The sequence below is a fragment of the Geotrypetes seraphini genome, chromosome 13, assembly GCF_902459505.1.
Source record: "Geotrypetes seraphini chromosome 13, aGeoSer1.1, whole genome shotgun sequence".
Taxonomy (NCBI): domain Eukaryota; kingdom Metazoa; phylum Chordata; class Amphibia; order Gymnophiona; family Dermophiidae; genus Geotrypetes; species Geotrypetes seraphini.
Genome location: NC_047096.1, coordinates 54,653,771 through 54,668,551, shown reverse-complemented (window position 1 = coordinate 54,668,551; position 14,781 = coordinate 54,653,771). Strand labels below are relative to the sequence as shown.

General features: G+C 45.6%; 1 protein-coding gene across 12 annotated transcripts in view; it reads left to right on the top strand.

Annotated features, from left to right (window-relative positions):
* CDON (cell adhesion associated, oncogene regulated) overlaps positions 1-14,781 on the top strand; it is a 251,157-nt gene that overhangs the window by 107,221 nt on the left and 129,155 nt on the right. For 11 of the 12 annotated variants that reach the window (XM_033918171.1, XM_033918170.1, XM_033918164.1 and 8 more), the window contains one exon: positions 12,552-12,824. The exons of the other annotated variant lie outside the window; for it this stretch is intronic. In XM_033918171.1, coding sequence (XP_033774062.1) covers positions 12,552-12,824 — 273 coding nt within the window. The remainder of the gene's footprint in view (positions 1-12,551; positions 12,825-14,781) is intronic. 12 annotated transcript variants of the gene reach the window in all.

The following is a 14,781-nucleotide window of genomic DNA, read 5'->3' as shown; positions in this document are numbered from 1 at the left end:
CGAGGAATGTTCAGGATACACTTTATTGATAGTAGCACTATGCAGACTCGACACTGACAGTGTTTCAACAAGGATGCCTTTATCAAGAGTCTGTTAAACCATAGAAAATAATAAAGCCATAACAAATCACATAACATCCCACTAGTGGTTCTTTTAAACAATTCCATTTCACTTGTACACTCTTTTGGGTCTCTTGTTTTATATTTACTCATTCTTTTTTTTTATTCATTTGTTTTTATGTTTATTAATTTTTATGTTTTATTTATTATTTTTTAGTTAGATCATTACTTATGTGTAATTTAATGTGTGATTTGGTTTTACACTTCCCCCTCCGAATCCGCGGATTCGGTTATTCACGATTTTAAACAAAAAAAAAAAAACCATTTTAATTTTTCTGGCTATTTTAAGCCCTGTAAGCCCTCCCTTAAGCCTTGCCTGGTGGTCTAGCGGGTTTTCATGGCAGGAGCGATCTTCCCACGCTCCTGCCCCGTGCAGATCGCTCACAGGAAATTGATCGAGAGACTACGGGAGCTCAAGGCAGCCATTTCCTGTGAGCGATTTGCATGGGGCAAGAGCATGGGAAGATCGCTCCTGCCCCCAAATCCAGCTAGATCACTAGGTAAGGCTTAAGGGGGGGGCTTACATGGCTTAAAATATCTGGGGGGAAGCGGGGGTTAGGGGCCAAAATGGCCTGAATATTATTTGCATTTTTTTATTATTCGCGGGCCGGCTCTACCCTTAACTCCTGTGAATACGGAAGGAGAAGTGTATTGTCACTTGTGATATTATGTGATTTGTTATGGCTTTATTATTTCTTGCCAAAACACTGTCAGTGTTGAGTCTACATAGTGCTACTATCATTTTTCATTTTTTAAACTTTTTTATTGAATTTTTCATAAAACCATACAAACAGGAAAAGAAATAACAGATCAGGAAACATATACATACTTGAATGTAGTGCTACTATCAATAAAGTGTATCCTGAACATTCCACAGCTGAGTGTTTGACATCTGCTCCTCATGACTCTTTAGAATGGAAGCCCTAGCTCAGACTGGAGAAAGGTCACGAAGAATGGGAAGCCCTAGCTCAGACTTGAGAAGGGTCACGAGTGGTGTTCCGCAGGGCTCGGTGTTCGGGCCGCTGCTTTTTAATATATTCATAAATGATCTAGAAACAGGGACGAAGTGTGAGATAATAAAATTTGCGGATGACACCAAACTATTTAGTGGAGCTCGGACAAAGGAGGACTGCGAAGAATTGCAAAGGGACTTGGACAAACTAGGGGAATGGGCAGAGATGGCAGATGAAGTTCAATGTTGAGAAGTGTAAAGTATTGCATGTGGGAAGCAGAAACCCGAGGTACAATTATACGATGGGAGGGATGTTATTGACTGAGAGTACCCAAGAAAGGGACTTGGGGGTAATGGTGGACATGACAATGAAGCCGATGGCACAGTGCGCATCGGCCGCTAAGAGAGCGAATAGAATGCTAGGTATAATCAAGAAGGGTATTACAACCAGAACGAAAGAAGTTATCCTGCCGCTGTACCGGGCAATGGTATGTCCGCATCTTGAGTACTGCGTCCAGTATTGGTCACCGTACCTTAAGAAGGATATGGTATTACTCGAGAGAGTTCAGAGGAGAGCGACACGACTGATTAGGGGGATGGAAAGCCTTTCATACGCTGAGAGATTGGAAAAACTGGGACTCTTTTCCCTGGAGAAGAGAAGACTTAGGGGGGATATGATAGAGACTTGCAAGATCATGAAGGGCATAGAGAGAGTAGAGAGAGACAGATTCTTCAAACTTTCAGAAAATAGAAAAACAAGAGGGCATTCGGAAAAGTTGAAAGGGGACAGATTCAAAACGAATGCTAGGAAGTTTTTCTTTACACAACGTGTGGTGGACACCTGGAATGCACTTCCAGAGGACATTATAGGGCAGAGTACGGTAATGGGGTTTAAGAAAGGATTGGACAATTTTCTGTTGAAAAAGGGGATAGAGGGGTATAGATAGAGGTTTACTGCACAGGTCCTGGACCTGTTGGGCCGCCGCGTGAGCGGACTGCTGGGCGCGATGGACCTCAGGTCTGACCCAGCGGAGGCATTTCTTATGTTCTTATGTTCTTATTTGGCTTGCTGCTCTCGTCTTAGAGGCTTTTCGGGTTCTTTCTCCAGCACCACCTTACTACCTCCCCACTCTTTTCACACCAACTAAATGCCCAAAGCCTGCCCAAACTCCTGATAATAGCCTTCATCAATCAACCCCATTTACCATTCTACTAACCGTCATCTTCCCCTTGCAATTCCACTCCCTTTCCCATTCCTCTCATCCAAATTACATGCTACCAACCTATTATCCCCCATGCACTACCTAACCCTCATATCTACAGTCTCCAAAAGAAATGTCCAATCGTCTAGATTGTCCATAATCCGGACTGCTCTCTGCCAAGGTTAGTCCGGATAATTGGCGTTCTACTGTACATTAATGACATTGGCACACTATTTATTTATTATTTTAAAATTTATTTCTTGCCTAAAACCTAGGCGAGCTACAATATAACATGCATAAAAGTAATCTCCATTTACAGGACAAATTCTCGCACGCCAACTAATAACATACTTCTAACCCATAAAATATGACAAAGAATAATTAACCAAAAAATGCCTGCACAAACAGGCATAACACAGTAGCGCACTCTAGCTGTAGATGTGGGTAAAAGTCTGTCTATGGAACAATGCATGTGCTTTGCATCCATAGTGCTGCTAGATGTATACAGTGCTGCACAGTGGGGATAAGTTAGACCAAAATATATTCCTTCCACAAAAAATTTGCAAAGTAAGTGGGTACCTGAGGCAATATCATTATCACTTATATGAATTTGCTACACTGCCAAGCCAATAAGAGGTAAAGGAATTTGCCCAAGGTCTCAAATAGTGTCAATAGCAGAAACAGGAATCGAACATTAGCATCCCTGATCCTCAGCCCATTCCTTGAGCTATGAGACTATTTCCTCTCCTATACTTTAACCTACCAAGAAGCATAAAATCCAGTTATGCAGACTGAGCTAATCGTACTCATATACAGCTGCTTGCAAAGGTTTAGGCACCCCTAGTCCAGTTGTTTCAGTGAATTTGTAAGTGAACAGAAGTTGGCACAACCTCTGCGTAGAGCAAAGTTAAACACACCGGGGCCATTGTTCAAAATGATTTAGCTGCCGGCTGACCGGTTAAATCAGGAGTGTCCAACCTTTTGGCTTCACTGGGCCGCATTGGCTGAAAAAAAATTTTCTGGGGCTGTGCAAACGCACAAACACTGCAGCAAGACAGAAGAGGGAGCTGGAGAGACAGTAAACACCGGGGGCCAACAGAGGAAAACTCTGCATCGCCCTCGACCGGGGCCGCACAAAATACTTCACAGGGCCGCATGCGGCCCTCGGGCCACAGGTTGGACACCCATGGGTTAAATCATTTAGTTGGGACTAGCCCCTAATATTTAGTGGCACTTAACCAATTAAGTGATACTGAATATCACAGTTAGCATGAACACAGAGCCAGCTATCTTGGGGGCATTCCGAGGGCAGAGTCACCATTTGGCCGCTTAAGTGATGATATTCAGCACTTAAACAGTGCATAAACAGGACTGAACAAATAATAAAACTGTAAATATCACATATGCAAAAGTTTCGGACACCCTTATGTCAGATTGATTCCCTCCAGAACTTTAAATCTCAACTAAAAACATACTTATTCACTGATGCATCCACCTGATTTTTTTCAAGCCCAACACTCCCTCCCACGGGGACCTGTTTGCACATGTACACCCCTTTTTTCCCTGTCCCTATCTCGCTGTCCCACCTTCTTTCCTATCTCATATTGTAGTTCATTATATTTTCCCCAGTTCTATCTTGTCTTTTGTCTTCTCCCAGCTTCATTTTCTCTACTAAACTTACCAGTATTTTTAAACTGTACAAGGGTGGTTTGAAAAGTTTGGTAAATTTCCATGAGATGGCATCAAATCCATTAAGTCATCAGTGCCGTTAATTTTGACAACTCATTTTTCCTATGATATGAAAAAATTGGAAACTTGCTGGACTATGTTTAACTTGATTTTTACCAAACTTTTCAAACCACCCTGGTACACTGTCCAGATGGTCTGTCTAGTTGGCGGTATAGTAAATACTAATTGAAACTTGGAACTTGGTAAATCAATATTTTCTAACATATTCTTTGGCAGAAATAACAGCTTCCAAAAGTTTCCTGTAGCCAGCTAAGGGGGGGAAGTTATCAGTGTGTTAAGTAGAGAGTTTTTACCACATGTTGATTTACCACAGGAGTCGCTAGGCCTACAGTATTTCTGTGCAGTCTTTCTGAAAGATCTCTTTACTTCATTAGTTACAGCGCTTTGAGTTGATGCTCCTCAGAAGGATAACTAGTGTTGGAGTCCTTGCTATGGCTGATCATCTGAGACATCCCCTAATCCCTGCTAGAGAATGACATGGGGACAAATTTGTCCCCGTCCCTGCAGGAACTCAATTTCTCCATCCCGTCACCGTGAGTTTTGCCACTGTCTCTGTTCCGGCCCCATTCCTGCAAGCTCTGCCTTAACCGCACAAGTCTCGAACACTTATGATTTTAAAGTGTTTGAGGCTTGTGCAGATGAGGGCAGATCTTGCAGGAATGGGGCAGGGACAGGAAAATGAGTTCCTGTGGGGATGGGGAAAAATTCTCTGAGTCATTCTCTAATCCCTGCTTCCCCTGTTTGCTAGATTACGAGTTATATACTAGAGAATGACACGAGGACAAATTTTTCCCCGTCACTGTGGGAACTCATTTTCCCATCCCGTCCCCATGAGTTATTTTCCTGTCCCTGCCCTTTCACCATTCCTGCAAGCTTCGTCCTAATCTGCACAAGCCTCAAACTCTTTAAAATCAATTTGCTTCTATCCCAACTCCAAGATATCGGTATCTTGGACCAGGTGATGGAATGGTTTTCCTCCTTCTTTACCGACAGAACATCCAAGGTAGCATTTAATGATACTTTTTCAGATCTTTTTCACAATAAACATGGCATCCCTCAAGGCTTGATTTTGTCACCTTTACTCTTTAACATCTTTATGGCACCACTATTAACGCTAGGCCAATCCATTGGCTTTACAATATTTGCATACGCTGATGGCATTCAAAAAATTCACCCCATCACCCCATCGATCTCAATAACCCGGACGAGGTAACAATCGTTAATCAGAAATTAGAAAAAGTTAAAATATGGTTAGTTTCAAACATATTGTCACTTAACATCGAAAAGTCCAAGGTAATGATCTTCCCTACCAAAGTAGGAATGTCAGTTCAGATACCTCTCAAACTCGGATCTTCGCCCATCAAACTCGTTACTTCCCTAAAACTACTTGGAGTCACCTTCGATAATAAATTCAATTATCATCTTCACATTTGTAATGTAGTTCAACGCTGCTTCCACTGACTGAGAATGATAAGATCTCTCGTGAAGTCACTGGAACCTTCTTCCATGAATACATTTATCTACTCTTTAGTAATCTCATGCATAGATTACTGCAACGCCCTTTATTTTCTTTTCCTTGAAAATTTTGTAGTTCTCCCTTTTTGCCTTTTGTTCCTGTTTGTCTTGGTTTCTTGTCTTTTATATTAACTTCCCCTATCATCACCTGTTAAGTTTTAACATTGATTTTTGTGTATGTATGATGTTGATAGATTTTATTATTGTACCCCGCTCAGAAGTCTGATGAGTGGTATAAGAAATTTTAAATAAACTTGGTAATCATAAGTGTTCGAGGCTTCTATGGTTAAGGCAGAGCTTACAGGAATGGGACAGGGACAAAACTCACAGGGACGGGACAGAAAAAAAATTGTCTCTGTGTCATTCTTTATTATATACTACCTATTTATCTTTCTTCTTTCTCCTCCACAGCAACCAGTGCTGGTAGAAAGGTTCCCCATACTTGAAGCTTTTATGGCTCTAAGACTGATTTCCACTCTTGGCACTTTAGGGTCAGAGACGGACCTTTTCTTTTAGTGTTAAAGTGGATGCTACAGCCTAGAGGTTAAAAATTAGATTATGCTCCCTTGCATTGATGGTGAGGAATAGATCAGGGACTTATAAGAACATAAGAACATAAGCGTTGCCTCTGCCGGGTCAGACCAGGGGTCCATCGTGCCCGGCAGTCCGCTCCCGCGGCGGCCCCCCAGGTCCATGACCTGAAAGTGTTCCCTACCTAACCTGAAATATCCATACCCTATTCGCTCAATGTCCTGTACGGTAAACCTCTATCTGTACCCTGTTATCCCCTTCGCTTCCAGGAAGTCATCCAGTCCCTTTTTGAACCCCAGAATTTTACTCTGTCTTATTACCTCTCCGGGAAGCGCGTTCCAGGTGTCCACCACCCGCTTTCTGGAACCAAAGACAGGACTCCCCCCTAGCCTGGGTTTTTATTCTAGTTCAGATTTTCCCTTCAAGGGTTGAATTCTCCCATCCTTTTAGCTGGGAAAAAAAACACAGCCCCTGTTCTAGAAACTGGAAAAAGGTTAGAACTCCGTTACTCTGGAAGAGCATTTGTCTTTACCCATACTTTAGACTCAGATTTTTTTTGTGGGGAGGATGTAGAAAATGTTTCTTTCTAAAAAAAATCTTTAGGCATCTTCTTATTGTATAACAAATGCTCTACTAATAAACCACTCTGGTGTCAGCTAACCTTTTCAGCACATCATTTGCTATGATCCACGAGTCCTTTTTTGTAGATTGGGTCAGTTTTTGAGCAGCTCTATCTTTTTTTTTTGGTCTTCCAGATCTTGTTCCATGTAATTTCCATTTCATAACATTTCTGGCTGTAAAAATTGCTAGCTTAAAGTGTTTGGCATTTTTGTTTTTTAAAGTCTTCCCCTATTTTTGTAAGAGTATAATGTTAGTGCCTACATGTAACAGTTACATGCAAAAGAACATCCTAGTCAGCCATCTTGGGTTCCTCTTCAACAAATCCCAGTGCATTTCTATGTGAGAAGCAGAATGGGAGGAAACTTCACATGGGTGTCAGGTCAAAAGCGCGCCGGGACAAAGGCGCGCCCAGACAATTGAGCGCAGCGCGGAGGCGCGCGCTGCTCTAAATTACTGTTTTTAGGGCTCCAACGGGGGGGCAACCCCCCCACTTTACTTAATAGACATCACGCCGCGTTGTGGGGGTGTTGTGGGGGGTATGGGGGGTTGTAACCCCCCACATTTTACTGAAAACTTAACTTTTTCCCTGTTTTTAGGGAAAAAGTTCAGTTACAGTAAAATGTGGAGGGTTACAACCCCCCAAACCCCCCATAACGCCGGCGCGATGTCTATTAAGTAAACTGGGGGGGGTTCCCCAACAAAAACCCCCGTCAGAGCCCCTAAAAACTGTAATTTTGTGCGGCGTGTACCTCCGCGCTGCACTCAATTGTCGGCGCGCGCTTTTGTCTTTCGCGCCGTTGTCTATGAACCCTTGACATGTGATAGAAACAGCTAAAAGATCAAACTAAGCCAAATCAAACCAGGGGTTCCAGAGAAATGAAGCCTTCAAAATATGGCCCAACTCATTTCTGTTTGAAAAGGAGTTCCAGCTTCTGAAACATAGAAAGTTAGGGCAAGGCAGTTTAAAGGTTGACTCTACTTTTCTGAGCTTCCCAACTGCCCTTCTCTTCCCCCCAGATATCCATACTTGCAACTGCTCTACTCCAAAACTGCCCCCACAGCCCAAAAACTGCTCCTCCTGTACAACTACCACATCACCCTGCAACCTTCGCCATCCTCAAAAACTACTCATACTAAACTGCTATCCCCACCCCACAAACTGTCTCACACCCCAAACTAGTTCCCCATAACTACCCTATATACCTTGGTCAGTCAGATTAAACCACTGGCAAACTGTGCACATACTTTGCCCATATTCTGTAAACGGTGCCTTAACTTAGGCACCTGAGTGCAAAATGCTGTTTAAAAGTGGTTTAAAAAATTTTCTAGGCACTGATAGGCATCTAAAAAACAGCACCTGCTAAGGCAATTTATAACACCTTATTACCGTATTTTCACGTAGATAACGCGCACCCGTGTAAAACGCGCACACGGGTATAGCGCGCGGAAAACACAACATTATGTACAGAAATTTTTGTATACCGCGCACACCCGTATACCGCGCATGCTGCCCGACTCTCCAGTCGCCCGCCCCGACTCTTCTTTCGCCCGCCCCGACTCTCCTCTCCCCCTTGAAGTCCTGTCCCCACCCTGAAAGCCTGATGCCCCCCCCGACGTCCGATTCATCCCCCCCGCAGGACCGCTCGCACCCCCACCCCGAAGGACCGCTCGCACGCACCCCCACCCTGAAGGACCGCTCGCACCCCCACAGCCTCCCGACCCCCCCCCATCATGTAGATGCTCCTACCGGTGTCCTGCTGCTTCCCCTCTTGCCCCGCCGACTCCCCGACACGATCGGGGCAAGAGGGAGCTCAAGCCCTCTTGCCCCAGCCAACCGTGGCACCCCCGACATGATCGGGGCAAGAGGGAGCTCAAGCCCTCTTGCCCCCCCGACTCCCCGACACGATCGGGGCAAAAGGGAGCCCAAGCCCTTTTGCCCCGCCGACTCCCCAACTCCCCGACAATATCGGGCCAGGAGGGAGCCCAAGTCCTCCTGGCCCTGGCGACCCCCCCCCCCCCCGCTAGTTGTTCGGGCCAGGAGGGAGCCCAAACCCTCCTGGCCACGGCGACCCCCTACCCCCACCCCGCACTACATTACGGGCAGGAGGGATCCCAGGCCCTCCTGCCCTCGACGCAAACCCCCCTCCCCCCAACGACCGCCCCCCCCAAGAACCTCCGACCGCCCCCCCAGCCGACCCACGACCCCCCTGGCCGACTCCCACGACACCCCCACCCCCCTTCCCCGTACCTTTCTGTAGTTGGCCGGACAGACGGGAGCCAAAACCCGCCTGTCCGGCAGGCAGCCAACGACGGAATGAGGCCGGATTGGCCCATCCGTCCCAAAGCTCCGCCTACTGGTGGGGGCCTAAGGCACCTGGGCCAATCAGAATAGGCCCGGGAGCCTCAGGCCCCGCCCCCAGGAGGGACCTAAGGCTCCCGGGCCTATTCTGATTGGCCCAGGCGCCTTAGGCCCCACCAGTAGCCGGAGCTTTGGGACGGATGGGCCAATCCGGCCTCATTCCGTCGTTGGCTGCCTGCCGGACAGGCGGGTTTGGCTCCCGTCTGTCCGGCCAACTACAGAAAGGTACGGGGAAGGGGGGTGGGGGTGTCGTGGGGGTTGGCCAGGGGGGTCGCGGGTCGGCTGGGGGGGCGGTCGGAGGTTCTTGGGTGGGGCGGTCGTTGGGGGGAGGGGGGTTTGCGTCGAGGGCAGGAGGGCCTGGGATCCCTCCTGCCCGTAATGTAGTGCGGGGTGGGGGTAGGGGGTCGCCGTGGCCAGGAGGGTTTGGGCTCCCTCCTGGCCCGAACAACTAGCGGGGGGGTGGGGTCGCCAGGGCCAGGAGGACTTGGGCTCCCTCCTGGCCCGATATTGTCGGGGAGTTGGGGAATCGGCGGGGCAAGAGGGCTTGGGCTCCTTTTTGCCCCGATCGTGTCGGGGAGTCGGAGGGGCAAGAGGGCTTGAGCTCCCTCTTGCCCCGATCGTGTCGGGGGTGCTGCGGTTGGCTGGGGCAAGAGGGCTTGAGCTCCCTCTTGCCCCGATCGTGTCGGGGAGTCGGCGGTCCTTCGGGGTGGGGGTGCGGGTGCGTGCGAACGGTCCTGCGGGGGGTGAATCGGACGTTGGGGGGGGGAACTATGTAAAAAAAAAATTTGTACAACGCGCTCACGCGTATACCGCGCAAGGGTATGCACGGTTTGTAAAAACACGTATAACGCGCGCGTTATATGCGTGAAAATACGGTACTCCATATCTCCGATAATTGCATTGGTTGCCAGTTGCATTCAGAATTCAATACAAAGCAATTAAGATATGCCACCAATTCTTATATGGAATGATCCCTGAATTAAATGCTAATAAAACTGATTGAACTTAAAAAAATAAAAAATAAAAAAGGCTTAATGTCAGAGTATCAGCCATTAAGATCATTGCGCTCTGAAAATTCAGCATTGCTGAAAGTGAAGGCTAACCCTAAGTATGTGGAGACGGAGACCATTATTTTTACATGTACAGTGGAACCTTGGTTTACGAGCATAATTCGTTCCAGAAGCATGCTCGTAAACCAAAATACTTGTATATTAAAGCGAGTTTCCCCATAGGAACTAAGGGAAACTCGCTTGATACGTTTCCCCCCCCCCAAGGCCAGTGGTGCTGCTCCCCCCCCTCGAGAACTGGCATCGCTCCCCCCCTGCTCACACAAGCCCCCCCCCCCCCGCCCGAACAACTTAAAAACTTACCCACCCCTCCCCCCCCGTCTGGCACCGGCACGCAGCCCACAGGACGTGCAGGTGCCGCTTGAAGAAGTTCCTGCCTCTGTGGGCTGTGTGCCGGTGCCAGATGGGGGGTAAGTTTGAAGTTGTTCGGACGGGGGGGGGGGGGCGGTTCGCGCGGGGGGCCTGTGTGAGTGGAGGGGGAGCGATGCTGGTTATCGGGGGGGGGGAGTGCTCACAAATTGAGTCAACACTCGGTTTGCGAGACAAGATTTGTGAGTATGTTTTGCTCGTCTTGCAAAACACTCGCAAACCGAGGTTTGACTGTATAGGGGTTAAGCTGTGGAATGGCCTGATAGGTCAAATCCGAAAATGTAGAGATAGGAGCTCATTTAGGAAAATGTTGAAAACACAATTATATGTAGACGCATTTCTTTGAGAAATTGATTTTATTTAAGGATTGAATCAATTTGTCTTGTTTTAACCTTGTATAATATCTTGTGTATGTAACCATTTGTAAACCGCTTTGGGAATAAAATGGTATATAAATTTTAAAAATAAATAAACACCTAATACAACTGTAGGTGTGGCTAATGCCAGAAGTCAAATTATTCATTAGCCAACACCATAGTGCATAGTCAAACTTGTACTCAAACTAGCTAAATGAATACCACGGGAGCTTCAAAATACTAGCTCGACTCCTGCCTTCCCCTCTCATCTTCTCTCTTGATCTCACACACACACACACACACACACACACACACACACACACACACTCACTCACAAAAAATCACACACACACTCACAAAACACTCACACACACTCACTCACAAAACACTCACACAAACACACTCTCACTCACAAAACACTCACACACATTCACACACACTCACACACGCACTCACACACACTCCACAACACAAAGTGATTTCCAGGAGCAGAGCCCTCAGAAATATTATCAGCAGAATTGAGCTGTCCATAAATCAGCAGAAGCGACTGGAATCTGGAGCATAAAACACAAGAAGACTATGAAACTTGCTTTCTTTGTGTTATGTTAAAAACACACATTTCTCCAACTTGTCCTAGAAGGCTAACCTTAAATATGGTCAACATTTATTCTTAAAACAAAATCAGCAGGCTTACAATCACTGTAATAAAAATGATAGAAAAATATTACTGGTTAGGGGGGGCCATCATTAATCACGATTATAAACATAGCTTCAAAAATCTCAATAAGCACTGAATCAACACAAGGTTGCTATAGCAGTGCTCTTATGGAGTCCAGCAATATTATCATTGGCTAAATTAGATTGGAAAAAATGAGCAAAACAATCAAAAATCTCAAACAAAGAGGAAAATTCCTTTGCTTAGAAAAAAAACAGTCATGCCAAAAAAGATAATAGAAAGCACCCCCTAAAACAGTAATATATACAAGTCTTGTTCTGGTCTCAAGTAAATCAAAAATGCATCAAGCACACTGCTGAGAAGCACTTAGCTGATGCTTAAAAAACAGTCACTTAGCTGTCAGTTGTCTCTCTCCTGGCCTGGATCTAGGACAGGGGTGTCAAAGTCCCTCCTCGAGAGCCGCAATCCAGTCGGGTTTTCTGAATTTCCCCAATGAATATGCATGAGATCTATTTGCATGCACTGCTTTCATGGTATGCTAATAGATCTCATGCATATTCATTGGGGAAATCCTGACAACCTGACTGGATTGCGGCCCTCGAGGAGGGACTTTGACACCCCTGATCTAGGAGCTGGGTTCACAGGGCAGCAAGGCACACTTTCTTCCAATATTGCGACACTCTAAAGAGAAGAAGAAAAAAGAAAAATTACTCCAACAGGACTCCCCTCCAGGCAACAGTCAGCAGTGCACCGTCAAAAAACCAACAAGGGCAGCCTTGTTTCGCAGGACACTAGCCCGCTGCGTCAGGAGAACAAAAAACAGACCAGTGGTTATAAGCCAGCTGTTTTTGTCATGCTGGTGAAGTGCTTCATTGAAGCTGGTCCCTGATATTGTGGTTGTTTCATTAGCAGCATTTGCTTTTGCCAACATAGGCCCGATAGCAGTTACGTAACACATGCGAGAAAGGGCGTAATCTCCTATTTGTAAACCGTGTATGTGATCGTAAACTCCATTTTCTCTCCGTTATGTTTCAGACTTCATCCCTCACTTTGTTTTGGAGCCCTTGTCCACAGTTCAGAAAGTTGGCGGGTCTGTAGTGCTACGCTGTTCTGCCGAACCACCCTCTGCTCAAGTTTTCTGGTTGTTGAACGGTGAAAAGTTGAGTGTTGAGCCAGAAGAAGCTGCGGTGCAACCAGGGTCTCTGACAATCTTCTCTCTCGACTCGTCTCATACCGGCCAGTACCAGTGTGTTGCCAACACCAGCATTGGTGCAATCATTAGTAAACCTGCAAATGTATCTTTAGGATGTGAGTTCCCCTCTGCTTTCCATTCTTATTATCTCTGGAAAACATCTTTTTAATGAGATCATTCTCTTATTGTTGTGGACAATTTTAAGACGTTTTTAGAAGGGTAACACACACTATTCTAAGGCTATTTTTAAAAGACTCAAAACATATTAACACCCCATTTAATGCAAAATCAAAAAGACAGGTCAGGCACCAAGGTACTCTTTTAAAGGCGAAAGAAAAAACCTCACATATTGGCGAGGTGAAACCACCTTCTACCAACTCCACATCAAACCCCACATCACTGGCTGGAAAAAAACTTTCCCCGTATTATTACATATGTGAATGTAGCGAGGATCAAAAAATCAACATGCTGCTCAATTTCAATGCACACTGCCGACAGTCGTTTCATGGCAACTATCGCCACTGCTTCAGGGACATTTTTGTTGGCAAAACATCCAAATCCCTATTTTTGAAACCTGTTTTGTAGGTGGTTTTCTATGCAATGCATGCAAATCTCAAGGGAGGCATATTCAGGGTGTGTTTTGGACGGGACCAGGGTGGTCTTATGATTTGGACATTTTTCTGCAATAATGGAACATTGTAGAAAATGTCTAGAACAAAAATTGGATGTTTGAAGCTGTGCTTGTTTCAGTAACAAATTGTGCCTAAGAGATGCCCAAACTGACCAGATCACCACTGGAGAGATTAAGGCATGACTCCCCCTTACTCCTCCAGAGGTCATCGACTCCCTCCCACCACCCAAAGATGTGAAAGCAACTTAGCCTGTATGGCCAGTCATATTTGAATAGCAAGCATGTTCCTAGAGACCCAGGCCCATATCCCACTCTAACTAGTACACTAGTGGTGGAACATTTGAGCCTTCCAAAACTCATCAAAAATCTACTGCACCTACATATAAGTGACACCTTCAGGCATAAGTGCTATTGTGTGTACAGTTGGGTTCAGTAGGTTTTTGTTGGGTTTAACAGGGCTCACTAATACATATACTCTCAGGAAAAGGGTCAGTTAAACTCCAATAATATTACCTCTAAATCAGAACCCCATACGGACAACAAACCTCCCCTCTACAACACTAACAGGCTTTAATTTCACACACACACAAGCCAATCACACAACAGGTAGTAACAGGGAAAAAGAAAGGTGGAGAAAAAGCCTCAGTTCAGCTTCATCTGGCAAAAAACTCCACCTTTCAAGGCTAACCCTGTACTCCAAAATATAGAACCAATAGAAAAAGCTCTATGGTAGCCTGCAGGGAGATGTTACAAAACACACCGGGACACACAGCCCTCAGTTGTGAAAAAATGGGGAAATCAGCACTGTAGCAAAGTAGTCCAGGATTCAGCGTGGAACACAGCAAAAAAAAAAGAGAACAACTTAGCTGCTTCGGCATCCAGGATCTCTCCCATACAGGGCTCCCCATACAATATAAGGGTGCAATGTGTACCTGGGACCTTGTATGTGAAGTCCATGGCAGTGCCCCACTGCTCTGCTAGGATGGTCTGTGTGGCCAATCTGCTAAGAATGTTGCCCCCCTCCCCCACACATCTTGTCTTGTTTTTGTGCATTTTTCTCTTGAACATTTTCTTTTTTTCAAAAATGGGCCTTAAAGATAGATGCACTGAGCTCAAAATGTCTAGCAAATGACCATTTAAAAAAAATAAAACGGGACATTTTTCTGGTTTGAAAATGCCCCTAATAGTGTTCTGTCTGACACAGAATCCTGTGGGGTTGAACCACTGTACTTCTACTGGAAGATCTAAAAGCTAGCATATTTCTTGTAGGTACTCTCTGTTTTGGAGTGAGGGAGTGTATTTTAACTTTACATAAGCAAATGACACAGAATCTGTGCTGGATCCAAAAGAGAGAGGCTAAAACTGATATTTAATACTGTCTAAAACCACAGAGAGTTCATCGCTGGCAAAATAAATATTCCTAAATAGTCCTGCGTAAGCAT